We start from the raw sequence: 12,513 nt of genomic DNA, 5'->3' as shown, positions 1-12,513 counted from the left end.
CGGGGCGGATGCTCGTGGCCCCGCGGTGCTTTGAGACAGACTCACGGCCGGCGCGCTGAGTCCAATGGGTGAGGTGCGGCAGAGCCGCACAACCTAATTCAGACTACTCTCCGCCGGACGCCTTTTTCTGTTGTTTTTTTTTTTTTCTCCGTACTTTGGACCCCGAGAGTCTTTGGACCTCCGCCTCCCTCCCCACCGTTTAAAAGAAACACACGCGCGCGCGCAAAAACACCACCACCATTTTGGATGAAGCGTTCCACAGAGCTCTGTTGTTCTCCCCGAGCACTGCACGGACTCCCGCTCACAGCGGGTTGGGGTAACGGCGCTGGGAAAGCAGCCTGGGTTGGGTGGGCCGGGCAGCAGCGAGCTGGGAAGCACAGGGAGTCAAATTCAGAAGTGGTTTTACATCCATCCATCACTACCCCCCCCCCCTCCCCAGATTAACTGCCAGCCCCAAGGCAGGGTGCTACCCCCACCCCTCACCTGGGAAACCTGAGCAGGGTTGAAAAGCGGAACCATCCCCGGCGGTGGCTGCTGGGAGCTGGGCTGCAATGCGTGGACGGAGAAGAGCCTTAGTGCCAACCCCAAACCCTCAGCTGCCCCAAGCAGAGCGTCCCCCGACACCCCACAGCTCTCCTCACCTCGTGGCCGTCCGCGTCCCGCGGGCCCTTGATGTCAATCGACACTGCAGCATCAAAGATATTTCACCCTGCTGTCATTCCGCTCCGAATTAAAAGGAGCGGGGAGCACTTACCGGGGTTTCTGTAAGGAGATGGGGATGCTGGGGGCTGAGCTGAAGGGTCAGCGCTGGGTGGGGATGGGGACCTCCGATCCTGAAAATGCATTGACCTGGTGAGGGCTCCCTGCACTGAGAACCCCCTTTCCTGAGTGCACCTCCCGCAGCAAAGCCGCTCTGTTTGTTTATAGTTATCAATAAAGGATTCACTTCCAGGGTAAAAGCATAGAGAGGAGGGACAGAGGGAGCAACGTGCCACCATCCCCCGTGCTGCACCCTGGCTGTCCACCCTACCTGTGTCCCTGGAGTGGGGGAGTCCGAGGTCGTGGCTTTGGGAGAGGTTTCCTTCTGGGGCTTGGACCGAAACCAGCCGAACCACCGGAATCCAGAGCTCTGGCAAGGACAGGGCTCCGTGGTCAAAGCAGCGAGCATGCCACGAGCCCGCAGCTCCCCTCGCACCACCAAAACCCACACACAGACCAATGCATGGCTGCCAACGCCATCCTGCTCAAGGTATGGCTGAGAGAAGGTGTCCAGGCAGGGGACAGCCACACCGGGGACATCCACACGTCCAGCTGGCTGCAGCATGCTCACCTTGTCCTCTGACGTCCCCTCCAGCTCCTCGGCTGTGCTGTCTGAGGATGTCTGGCTGCCTTCCTCCACAGATGCCGTGGAGCTCTCCGAAGCTGAGCGAGCCCTCGTGCTTGACTCCTGCTGGCAATAGAGACCGAGGCTGGAACACGAGGCTTGTGGATCAACCATGCCCTACCATGCGAGACCCACATCCCATCCCCAAGCACTGTGGTGTGGCCTCCCCAACTCACTGGCTCTGCTCGCACTGGCGGCTGCACCCAGTGGGCATCCTGGGGCTCCTCAGCATCACCTGGATGAGAGATGCAGAAGGCACGGACAGGGCTGAGCCCACTTTGCTCCTGCCCCACATCCACCAGAGGTAGCTTTAGTCCTCTGCCGTGGATGACTGCTACAGTGTGGGGACTTGGGCACCTACCTGCTGTTGGCACTGCCTGCAGAGAGGGCTCAGGGCAAAGCTCTTCCTGGGAGGCCGGCCCCATGCCCAACACTGCAACCTCTGGGGGCTGGATGGACACGTCCTGGTGGGGACTGGGTCCCTGTGGTGGCATGGGGGGCTGGTGCCACCACTCACGCTGGGGGTCATTGCTTTGGGGCTGCTCGTGCTCAATCTCTTCACCTGCAGAACACACCTGAAAGCTCACGGCACCGTTCACAACTGCATCACGGCTGATGCAGAGGGTTTTCTCTTTCTCCCATTACACATCAGCAGGAGCTGCCAGGGTGAACAGGGACCCCAGGGACAACATGAAAGGAGCTGTTCATAGAGCATTTTCTGTCCTGCTGCCCCACAGGTGCCACCAGGCAGGGCCCTGATGCTGCCTCAGTGCAGGGAGGCCCTGGGCACAAGGAAAGCAGGTGTACTGCTGAGGCTGTGGCTCAAAGGAGCCATCCCAAACCACCTGCAATGTTTTTTGGTGTGTTTTTTTTTTCAGACAGGGATGATCGTAGCCTCAGCCCCAGTATAAGCAGGAGGCAATCAGGATTGATGATCCTTTTTACCACCAGGCAGAGCTCCTCAAAAGAGAATTTGGCAGAAGTGAGAAAAGCTGAGAGCAAGCAACGGCTCGGAGAGATTTGTCATTTTTATCCTATCTGCATCAGTCCTCCAACCATCAGTGCTGGCATCTCCAGGAAACCAGACCCAAGCAGGCAAGCCAGGAGCACGTGGGCATCGCATGGATGGAGGCGGCCATAGCATCTCCATGGGGCACGCAATGGACAGGCACACAGCACCCATGCTGGAGCTTAAGGAATTAGCTGCTAGGGGTGCTCTGGGCTTTGTTCCCTTACCTGGGGTGGCTGCAGCAGCCCAGGGCTCTGGCTGGGTCAGTGCCACCTCCGGAGTGAGGTCATCCTGCACCTGCAGAGAGCAAAGGAAGGGGACAGGAAAACAGGTGGTGTGGGGCAAAGAGTGAAGATGCTGCAGCACGAGATCCACGCCACCACCAACAGCTTTGTGCCCCATAAGGAGCGTTCAAGGAGGAGAAGACAGAAGGCAAAGCGTGCCCAAAGCTGCTCCTCACCTTGCAGTGCTGGCAGTGGGCACGGAGCTGCAGCAGCCACTCGGGCTCCAGTGCTGGGTCCTGCTCAGGCATCTCCAGCAGCAGTGGGTCGCAGAGCTTCAGTCGCTCGGCCAGCTGCGGGGTGAGGAACACAGGGCTGTTTCTGCCTTGCTGTAAGCTGCCTGGCTGCAAATTAAGCCTCTCGGATCCTTGCTCCCTAAAACCAGCCTTCCCGCGCACTGCCAGACCTTTATCCTGCACCCTTTTCCTCTCTGCCTTATCTTGCTTGCAGAAAACAACCCTGAGGTCATTTTCCCCCCTCCCACCTCTTATCACTGAGCTCTTCTCTTCTGCACCAATCTGGCACCATCCCTGTGCACAGCATCCCGAGCAGAGCACGGTGCCCCAGCAGAGACCCCCAGGCACAGGGGATTATCACCTCCTTGTCTCACACATGCCATTCATGCTCTCACAGTCCAGAATAACATGATAACATCACCTTCTTTCCCCCCCCCCACATCCCCACCACCGGCAGCATCCTGCTGTCATGTTGCCACCCTGTATTTTTTCCACGCTCCGCTGTCTCCCCCACGTCCCTCACTGCAGTACTGCTGCACGTTTTGCTCCTCCAGCAAGAGACAGGGTTGTAGCCACGCCGTGGTGAGGCAGTGGCACAGGTTGCCCAGAGAGGTGTGGGTGCCCTATCCCTGCAGACAGCCAAGGTCAGGCTGGACAGGCTCTGAGCACCGATGGAGCTGTGGGTGTCCCTGCTCAGTGCAGGGTTTGGACCTGGTGGCTTTTAAGGGTCCCTTCCAACCCAAACGATGCTGTGATACACTGGTGACCACTAGATGAGATGTGCTGGGGTCAGGGACTGGCCAGAGCCACCCAGCACAGCCAGACCCCTGTGTCCCAGCTTCATGCAAACGTGTGCTCATCCCAAATCAATGGCAGGAAAGAGGAAATTATAAGCATGATTACTCCTAAACGGGGGGAATGTTTAATCCAAAAGCTAATGTGCACTTTGATCCAATATTAATGAACCAGCACCTGGTTGTATATCGTCCTCGGCTTCAAAAGAGGGGAAGTCTTAATCAAACACTAATGTGTATCATAATTTGTAACACAGTCTAAAACATCAAAGACAAGAGTGTGTATGAATGCACTGGTTTTTCAGATGAAAGTGTTTTCTCCCAGGAGGAGCATTATCCCCAGCAGAACAGCAGATCTGAGAGGCTGTTAGGCAGTAAATAGGTTTCTGTGATGCAGCATGGGGGCTGCGGTGTGCAACACCAAGTTTTGGGGCTGGGGGCACTTCCTGCAGCACAGCAGCATCCTGCTGCCCACAGGAAGGTGCTGCCGTGAGGAAGATGTGTAGCCTTCAGCACATTTGGATGCCCAGATGGGACAACGGGCACCTGGGGGAGGTGACATGGGGATATCCAAACCCCAAAGTCTTTTGCCTCCAGACAGCTCCTACCCTATATGGCACAAAATGCGTTGATGAGTAATGGCTACCACGTGAAATCAGCAGGCCCCCAGCAATGTCCCCATGCTGGGTCCATGTGACAGGGGCACAAGACTCACCTTGGTCAGCTGTTGGGCCAGGACGGGGTGGCTGGCTGGGTCCAGCTGCAGGAGTACGGTAGCAATCTGCTCACAGTAGAGCAGGGCTTGGGCTGGCAGCCCATGGTCAGCCAGGCGGGAGGCATAGAGGAGCTTGTACACCTTGGGAGAGAATCAGGCATGGGACAGGAGTGAGGAGATGCTTGTTCCCCCCAAAAAACCCAGTGCCCTGCCATGGAGCAGCCCTGAGGCCATCACAGCCCCCCTCAATATCCTCAAAACAGGACCAAACTTTGGGGAGTGACCTCCACCTCAGCTCCATCAGGGCTGGGGGATGCTTCTGGGGTGCCTTCGGTCCATTCTGAGCAGCAGCTGTTCTTGCTCAATCCCAGTACCTGGAATGGGAGCAGGAAGGATGTGGGGTGCCGCAGGTGTTGGCAGTACTCAAAGATTTCCATGCGCTGGATGGCCTCAGTGGTGGCAAACTGAGTGAACGCCTGGCTGCAGGGCAGAGGGCAGAGATGTTCAGGGCAACAGTAGCAAGGCTTTCCATGCCCAAAGCACTGGGCCACAGTCATGCCACGGTATACCAAGCCCAGAGCACAGCTGCCATGAAGGGTGATAAAACCCCCAAAGCATTGTTTTTTGTTGATACGGTTTTGCAGAAGAGATGCAGCCCTGCAGGGCTGGGCTGACTCACCGGTGGCTGCTGCCCAGCAGAGCCATGCGGTCTGCCTTCACCCCAAAGTAACCAAACGGAATATCTGCCATCAGGTAGCAGAAGTGAGCTGCCTCCACTGCCCCCTTGCCAGCTGGGTGGGAGAAAGACAGAATTTAGCCCTGGGGGAAGCAAGACGCACTCAGAGTTGCTGTGAAGGCCTTCAGACTCTGAGGCAAGCCCCAACCCAACCGCCCCATTCCCTTTCCCAAGTGGTCTCAGCTCACCCAAGGTGTCTCCCATGGTGATGATGGCTCGGTGGTTCAACTCCGTGTCTCCCACCTTGTTGGACAGCAGCACGGCCAGGTGGGGCCTCCAGTCACCCCACTTGGAATCCCCGCAGCTCTGGAGGAGGGGGAAGTGAAGGTTTGGGGAGGTGGCTGTCATGAGGTGGGGGGGTGAGGTGGACAAGGGGTCCTGCTTGCTGCTCACAGACCTGAGCTGCCTGTGGGATCCTTCCTGACATGAGCTGGAAGAAGGTCTGCAGTGGGTCGTTGGTGGCTAGCGTGCTGGTGAACCTGTGGAGGCAGCAGGGATAGGGGTGCTGTGATGGGATCCTGAGAAACTCCAGGAAAGCATGTCCTAGGGTGCTGCACTTAGCTGGGGAAGGGAAGGCAGAAAGGAGAGCAAGCCCCATCAGGCTGGGGATCTGCGCTGCCTCCAGCAGAGTCTCAAGGACAACGCTGGATAAAACCTCCTTAAACGGATTTGAGTTACGCAGGAGAAAATTTTTGCTTAACTCTCCCTGAAGGGATCAATTCAATCCAGACTAAGTACATTAATTCTACCAGAAAACACTCGTATGAGTGGAATGAATGACTCAGACTGTGTTGGATCCCGGTGAAGATGGCTCTCACCACCCAGCCTTTGCTGACCTGCATCTAAGGGCATAAGCCAAGGACTCAACGTATCCACCCCACAGCTCTGGGAAACATCTTCCCTTCTGCCTCCCAACCCCTGGTTTATTTCCTTTCATCCATCAGGAAGCCTGAAGAACTCAAGCCCACCTGGATGGATGCTCCTCCTTCCCCTTTGACTCCCCCCAAAAAGTCCATCTGAAACCAAGGCTCTTTTGGTAGGCACTGGGGGTGGGGGCACTCAAGGGCATCTGTGCTCAGCAAAGCCAGTCACAGGGCACTGTGCTTTAACGTCCCCAACTTACCCAGTGAGCACCCAACTGTAGGTTCGAGGGTCCATCTTGCTGGACAAGAAGAGAGCATGGCCCCACAGCTGGTTTCTCATGGCCCAGACCAGTGCATCCTGCAGCCAAGGCAGAGGGCTAAGAGGTCTGCACACACTCCAGCTCCTCGCCCTCCTCTTCTACTCCCCCATCATAGAGAAGAGCCCCAAAGTCTACGTTGGATTTATACAGTATTATACATATATTTATAGTCACAATATATATTCACGATGGCCTCTTTAGCTCTCTGCCTTACACAGTGACAACCGTGGTACAGAGGCAACTTGAAGGGTCGATGCCACAGCCACAGGGCACCTCTACACCATCCTTCCCTTTGAGGAGGCCAAAGGAGCCAACCCACAAAATAACCAGCACTATATCCCAGACCCCGCTTACTTTCTTTCTACCATAGTAGAGGAGCTTGGTGAACTTCTTCACTATCTGTGCCTGTGTCTCCACCACAGGAGGGACTTCCCCAGTGATGAGGTCCAGTGTTCCCAGTTGACACCACTCCTCATCTGCCAGGCTGACAGGGCCCAGTGCTGGCTCCTGCCTCTTGTATCTCTCCTGCTGCCTGCGGTCCTGCATCAGCAGCTCCGCCACGTCTGAGCCCACCGTGGACTGTGGAAAGGAATGGGAAGAGGAACACCCAATGGAGGCTGCCCCATGAGCAGGATTCACAACACATCCAGCCCAGCAAGACCATCCTTGGCCACTAGCATAAATTTCCAGGGGGCAAAGAAGATCTTGTTCACCTGCGCCCAAGGAGCAGCCATAGATTAGATTGGGTAGGTTTCATTGGATTAAGGGATTAGTCCACTTGTAAGTACAAGTGCTTTCTCCTCAATAAAGACAGCGCAAGTCTCTCTCAGAGCTCTTGTTGGCAGGGATGAAAATCAATCCAGGAGAAGAGGTTTGCTCCAAATACCCAGGCAGAATCAAAGTGATTGACGGTACTGTGGGAATGGGATGACTTCAAGGTATGGCTCCCCATCAGATAGCAGCTGGATCAAGAGGGTTGTAAGGAGCATATTAACTTGCCTCAGCACAAAGATCAAAAGGGTCAGCCCCTTTTGGGGGCACCTACCCCGTTCTGTCGGCAGAGGAGGACCAAGAGCTTCCAGAGAAGAGCTGAATCTCTGCCTCTCTGTGTTGAGAGATCACAGCTTGAGGCTATCTTTTGCTGGCAAAATGTCACCACATCTACTTTGTGCAGATCTTCCCTACGGCAGCAAAGAAAGGCATCCAAAGGAACCTAAGGGAGAGCAATCTAGGACAAATTAAGAACCCAAAGCATCTCTGAGTTCAATGGCACCGATGCCAAAGATTCAAAGAAGTCAGAGACAGAAGAGAGAAGACCCTAAGTAGTCAATGACTATGCACTGCATCAGCCACTCCAAGCTCAAAGATGCTTAAGAAATTTGGTCATTAAGCAGACTCCAAAGATTTCTGTTTCAGGGATGCTGAGGGCATCTCACACCCTCTCTCTGCTCTCCTTTGAACTCGCTCATCAATTCACCTGCAGAGAACCTCCATTTTACTTAAGTGCAGTGCCATTACATCCAAGGCTGTGAGAGCAGGCACACACACACACACACACACACAGGCAGTATCTTTTTCTTGATTAATTGGCACGGCACAGGGAAAAAGACACCCGTGACCATATAAACCCTCTAGGTCTGAAACAGAGGCGGAAACCTTCAAGCTATGTGCAAACCAAGCAGCATTACTCCATCTTACAATAAAAAATAGCTGACAATTGGACAGCAAAAGAGGCTGAGAGACTCAGGCAGGAGAGGGATTTCCAGGTCTTCTACCCAGCCCTTTTGCTCAGTAAATGGTTTTCCTTCCATGCTCTGGTGTAATGAGGATGACAGAGAGCCAGCCTGATGCAACATGCTATGATTCATCCCTGGGCTCACACTGCATGAAGGTGCTCAGCAGACTCAGAGGGCAAAAACTTAGGGAAAGCAAAAACCACAAGATCTCATGATTTTAGAAATCCAAAGAGATGTCCCCAAAATCAGCTTGCTGGGGGCATGAACACAAAATAAGGTCAGAGATAGAAACCACACCAAACCCACACCCTTCAGATATTCATAAAAGCCAATTCCCACAGCACAAACCTATCAAAACCACAGGGAGGGGATGGACTCCCTGTCTGAATCCAGACCTGACCCTTGCACACATCACCTCTCAAAGCCATGGAGACAGCAATGCCTGCCTTGGGCTCATCTCCTGCTGAAGGAGAGGGTGCCACCTGTCCCAGCACAGGACACAGCTCTGCAACCCATGAGGTCCATACCTGGCCAGAGGCCCTGGGAAGGTCTGAAGCTCCTCCTGCTCTTTTGTGTCTTGAAGGATTACCTAAAAACCAAGTGCAAATTCAGCAGCTGGACCCCAGCAATGAGGCTAGCCCCCACTGGACTAGACGAAAGATAGCACCTTGGCCAAGGGTTTATCTGTGCTGGTGAACTCAATCTCTATGCCATCATAAGGTAACTCCACAGCATAGACCCTAAACCATCCCGTGGAATCCAGTGCTAAGGACCAGGATGTTGAGATGGCATCTGCCTTACAGGGGAGGCAAGAAAGGGGAGGTCGTGGTAGACTCAGGGAGTGGATATGGGTGGCACAATGAGGTCTGAGAGGCCATAGGGGCTGGAGGCAAGATGGCAGTGGGGACAGGAAGGTGGCTGAGGGGCAAGGAAGGAATGGTGTTTGACCCCATTGAAGTGGAAGGGGCAGTTCTGGGGAACCAGGGCCTACCTCCAGGCTGTGCAGCTCAACCAGGGGCAGCTGCCCCTCAGTGGGGCGGTGGGGACACACCAGCACCAGCTGTCCTCCAGCTCCCAGGCACACTGGCACGTGTGGCTTCAGGAATTTGTAGGGTGCCACCAGAGCTGATGCCGAGGGCCCTCCTAAAGCAGAAGACAAATAGGTGGCAGCTCCTTGCACCCACCACGGCAAAGCCACCAAACCACGCACACATTGCGCAGCTCACTGTGACTCTTTGCTAGACCTCCTCCAGCCAAGGTTCAAGGTAGGGGACAGCAGATCTCCTAACATCAGCCATTTATTTCCTTGCTTCCACCATTGCCAGAACTTCCTTGAGAGCTCCATTTGTCCTCACCTCTTTGCACCGGGCTCCAGGCTCTGGGAAACACAGTGTCATTGGGTTCAGCACCATCGTGGATGTACTGGCTGAGCTCGTAGCCACTGGAGCTGAGCCCTGACTCACGGTACTGCTGGAGCAGGCTGGGCTGTCCCATGTCATGGTAAGGAGAAGGAAAAGAAATCCTTAAAACTTGCTCACCTTTCCTCACCCTCTCCCAGCTGGGCTCTCTAAATCCCTGCGAGAGCCCCAAGCCTTCCCCCCATCCCTGCTTGTTTCAGTGTTTACCTCTTGGGGCTGGCCACTAGCCTCCCCCAAATTGCTGAGCCCAGCCCACGAATGCCTGGAGCCCTCCTTATGTGCATCATAGGCATGGGAACTGTGGAAAGGAGATGCCCTGGAAGCTGGAAATGTGGAGACTGGCCCCAAACCCACTGCTTTTGCAGCAGGTGATGGCAGCTCCTTACCTATCCGTCCCTGGGGGATTGGCAGACAGGTTGGGGTGGTAGCCCCTGTAGTAGTGCTGGTCCCTGTAAGCAGTGCTCTTGCTGTGAGGCTTAACCTGTGTCATATCTGGAGAGGGAAATGAGATTTCATGCTGCCTCTCCAGTGCAGCAAGCAATTGCAGAGTCACAAAAGCAAAGCAGCGAGTCAGGCACAAACCACAGCACCATAAGCATCCCCACATTCGGCCCACACTGGGGTTGATGCTGAATTTTAGTACCTCTGTCACCCTGCCAGGCCATGGGCTGCCACTGGTGGCTTCGGTAAGTGTGGTTGTCCCCATAGGTGGCTGCTGGGTATTGCCAGTGTGGGTCTTCATACCCTTGCCTGAAACAACATAATGCATGGAGCTGAGAGAAGACATGGACTGCTCCAGTGTCAGACCCACAGATGGGACCTGTGGGGCAGGAGGTGATGTAGATCAAAGGAGCCTCCCCACCAAGCTAGCAGCCCCATGGCTCCCACCTGGAATAGGCCTGGAAGGCATGGCCACTCTCATAGCTCTCAGCCCGGGATGCTGGCCGGTGCAGGTCCTTGGCAGGGTCCCAGGAGCCAGGACGAGGTGGGGGTCTGGGGAGGATGGGTCTCCAGGGCAGTGGGGTCCCATGTCGGCCTTCTGCCCACTTGCTCCCAGCAGCACGGCTGTGCCGGGTTGGGGGTGGCCGTGGTGGGGCCCAGGGCTCCATGCAGCAGATCCAAAGGCTCCAATGGCCTGCAGGCAACAAGACTCATCCCTGCACATTTCAGCTCTCCACCCACCCCAAAACTTCCTCTGAAGCCCGCTGCCACCTTCCACCCACCTCCCAACCCCGCTGCCATTCTCTGTTCCCAAAATACCTACAGCAGAAGAAGGGGTAAAATATTTATTCCCCCTTTTGGCTCCACCTAAAACACCAGGATGCAACGAGCCATCACTGAACCACACATCACTCCCTCACACACTTGGAATTTAGGGCATTTGGGGGTCATTCTGGGTCTGGATGGACCCAGCAAGTCCTCCCACCCCACGCGGGTCCCCTGGATCCCCCCACCAGCCGCACACACCTGCTGCCCCACTTCCGCTCCCCGGCGCCACTGCCAAAGTCCACTGCCACCGCAGGGGACAAAGGGCAGCAGCTCCCAGCCCAGCCCTGGGACCAGCCAAGGCTCTCCCACCTGAGACAGAGCACGAGCCTCTGAGCTCAAAAGAAAAATAAGCCAGAGATGGTTTTCCCCCTTTTGGGGTTGTTGGTTTTTCTTTATAAGCCATGATCCACGCGTCCTCCTCTGTCCATCCTAACTCTGCTCCTATTAGTCCAAATAACAAATACAACCTGATTAATCTATTCTAACCCAAGAAAATAACATCTGCCCCATTGAGTTGTGCATGGGACGCAATGTGGGCATGATGCAGGCTCACCCCAGGAATGCCTTATGCCCTTACTCTGCAACATCATTGCTCTACAGGCGACGACTCCCTCCTCGTGATCCCCCCAGGCACCCTGACACTGAAAATGGAGGAAATGAAGGCAACTTGCATCAGAATAAAATCACAGTGAACGTAAACATAAAACATCTCCCTCCCCCACCCCCCCAAAAAAAAAAAAAGATCACAGGGTGTCCTTGGAGGAAGAACAGAAGGAGCAGCAATCCCACCCACACCACCAGGAAAACCCCATTCAAACTGCACACAACAGTGACTGCAGAACTTGATATTCCCACCTCGCTGGGACAAAAGGAAGTTTTCCCCTGGAGACCCCCCAAGAAATAAGCACTGTCTCCATGGAATTTACGGTTTCAACTGAAAAATAGCATCTCCTCCACACCGCCAGCACCGGAGGAAACAGAGTGGGGAGGCGCCATCCTCATACCAACAAGATGCTGGGGCAGGATGGGATTAAAGCTCTCCTACTGGTTTCACAGCTGCATGGAGATGCTCAGCTCATCGGTGGTTTCTCAGGCCGCTGCCAGCAATGCTTTGTGTTGTGGGGAAGATGCTCAACCTGCAGGAAAGCAGCAGCCACTCAGGTTTGGGATGCGGGAAGCGCTGCACAGGAAGGGGATGCAAGAGCACACCAGCAACAAGCTGCAAGCAAAGGCAGCTTAAAACAGACAGGGGGGAAACATCAATTTAAGAGAAAAAGAAAGCAGAAAAACACGCTAGAAGAGGAGAGCCAGGGGAAGGAGCTGGGAAAGGAGAAGTGAGGGGAAGAGAAGCAGAGATAAAAGGGTCAGGTGGGGGGAAAGAGAGGGGCAGCCCTTGAATTGCACCTCCTCTAGCCAATGCATTTCTATTTTAGGAGGATTTCCAGGAAACACTCAGACTTGTGAATGCCATCAAGCATATATTGCAAAGCAGGCAGCACGGACAGCACTCGCTATATAAAGCTGAAAGGACACTGCTTTTTGGGGAAAAAAAAAATAAATCCTATTTATTTTTGCTTTAAAAGGCTTCCCTGCTATTGTCATGGTGACACGATTAGATGGAAACATTTTTCTCCATGCCCTGGGGCATGTATTGCATTGCTCACAGCCAGCCTGGACCTGAGGCACCAAACCTGGCTGCAAGAGCCATCAGCATATGTCCTTGTACCCCAAGAAGAAACTCAGGTAGCTGCA

At 54.7% G+C, this 12,513-nt stretch overlaps 1 protein-coding gene across 2 annotated transcripts; it reads right to left on the bottom strand.

Annotated features, from left to right (window-relative positions):
* Positions 1-259: 259 nt before the first annotated feature.
* SEC16B (SEC16 homolog B, endoplasmic reticulum export factor) lies at positions 260-10,977 on the bottom strand. Of its 2 annotated transcripts, XM_065744781.1 has the most exons (26): positions 10,960-10,977; positions 10,381-10,627; positions 10,136-10,242; positions 9,879-9,984; positions 9,700-9,790; positions 9,430-9,559; positions 9,066-9,217; positions 8,602-8,663; positions 7,384-7,519; positions 6,693-6,917; positions 6,279-6,376; positions 5,553-5,634; positions 5,344-5,461; positions 5,099-5,210; positions 4,794-4,899; positions 4,420-4,560; positions 2,854-2,967; positions 2,621-2,690; positions 1,746-1,946; positions 1,561-1,619; positions 1,331-1,450; positions 1,031-1,129; positions 755-833; positions 642-685; positions 484-546; positions 260-367 (listed from the first exon to the last, which is right to left on the bottom strand). In XM_065744781.1, exons 2-26 carry the CDS (start codon positions 10,599-10,601, stop codon positions 302-304), a joined length of 2,802 nt encoding a protein of 933 aa, XP_065600853.1. In that variant the 5' UTR covers positions 10,602-10,627; positions 10,960-10,977; the 3' UTR covers positions 260-301. The 2 variants fall into 2 exon arrangements, with proteins under 2 accessions (XP_065600853.1, XP_065600858.1); XM_065744786.1 differs by lacking the exon at positions 10,960-10,977 and having other exon boundaries at positions 1,331-1,447; positions 10,381-10,707.
* Between the last annotated feature and the right edge of the window lie 1,536 nt (positions 10,978-12,513).

Source organism: Cyrtonyx montezumae, unplaced genomic scaffold (assembly GCF_038088225.1).
Source record: "Cyrtonyx montezumae isolate F1298 unplaced genomic scaffold, pur_monq_1.0 scaffold_1, whole genome shotgun sequence".
Lineage (NCBI taxonomy): Eukaryota > Metazoa > Chordata > Aves > Galliformes > Odontophoridae > Cyrtonyx > Cyrtonyx montezumae.
The sequence above is the reverse complement of the archived record's forward strand: the minus strand, read 5'-3'. Positions and strand labels throughout refer to the sequence as shown.

Coding starts and splice junctions, on each gene's coding strand:
- SEC16B (XM_065744781.1), bottom strand. CDS start 10,601: ATGGAGCCCTGGGCCCCACCACGGCCACCCCCAACCCGGCACAGCCGT. Junction 1,620..1,745: donor GCAGGCAGTGCCAACAGCAG/GTAGGTGCCCAA, acceptor TCTCTCATCCAG/GTGATGCTGAGGAGCCCCAG. Junction 686..754: donor ATCTCCTTACAGAAACCCCG/GTAAGTGCTCCC, acceptor TTGATGCTGCAG/TGTCGATTGACATCAAGGGC.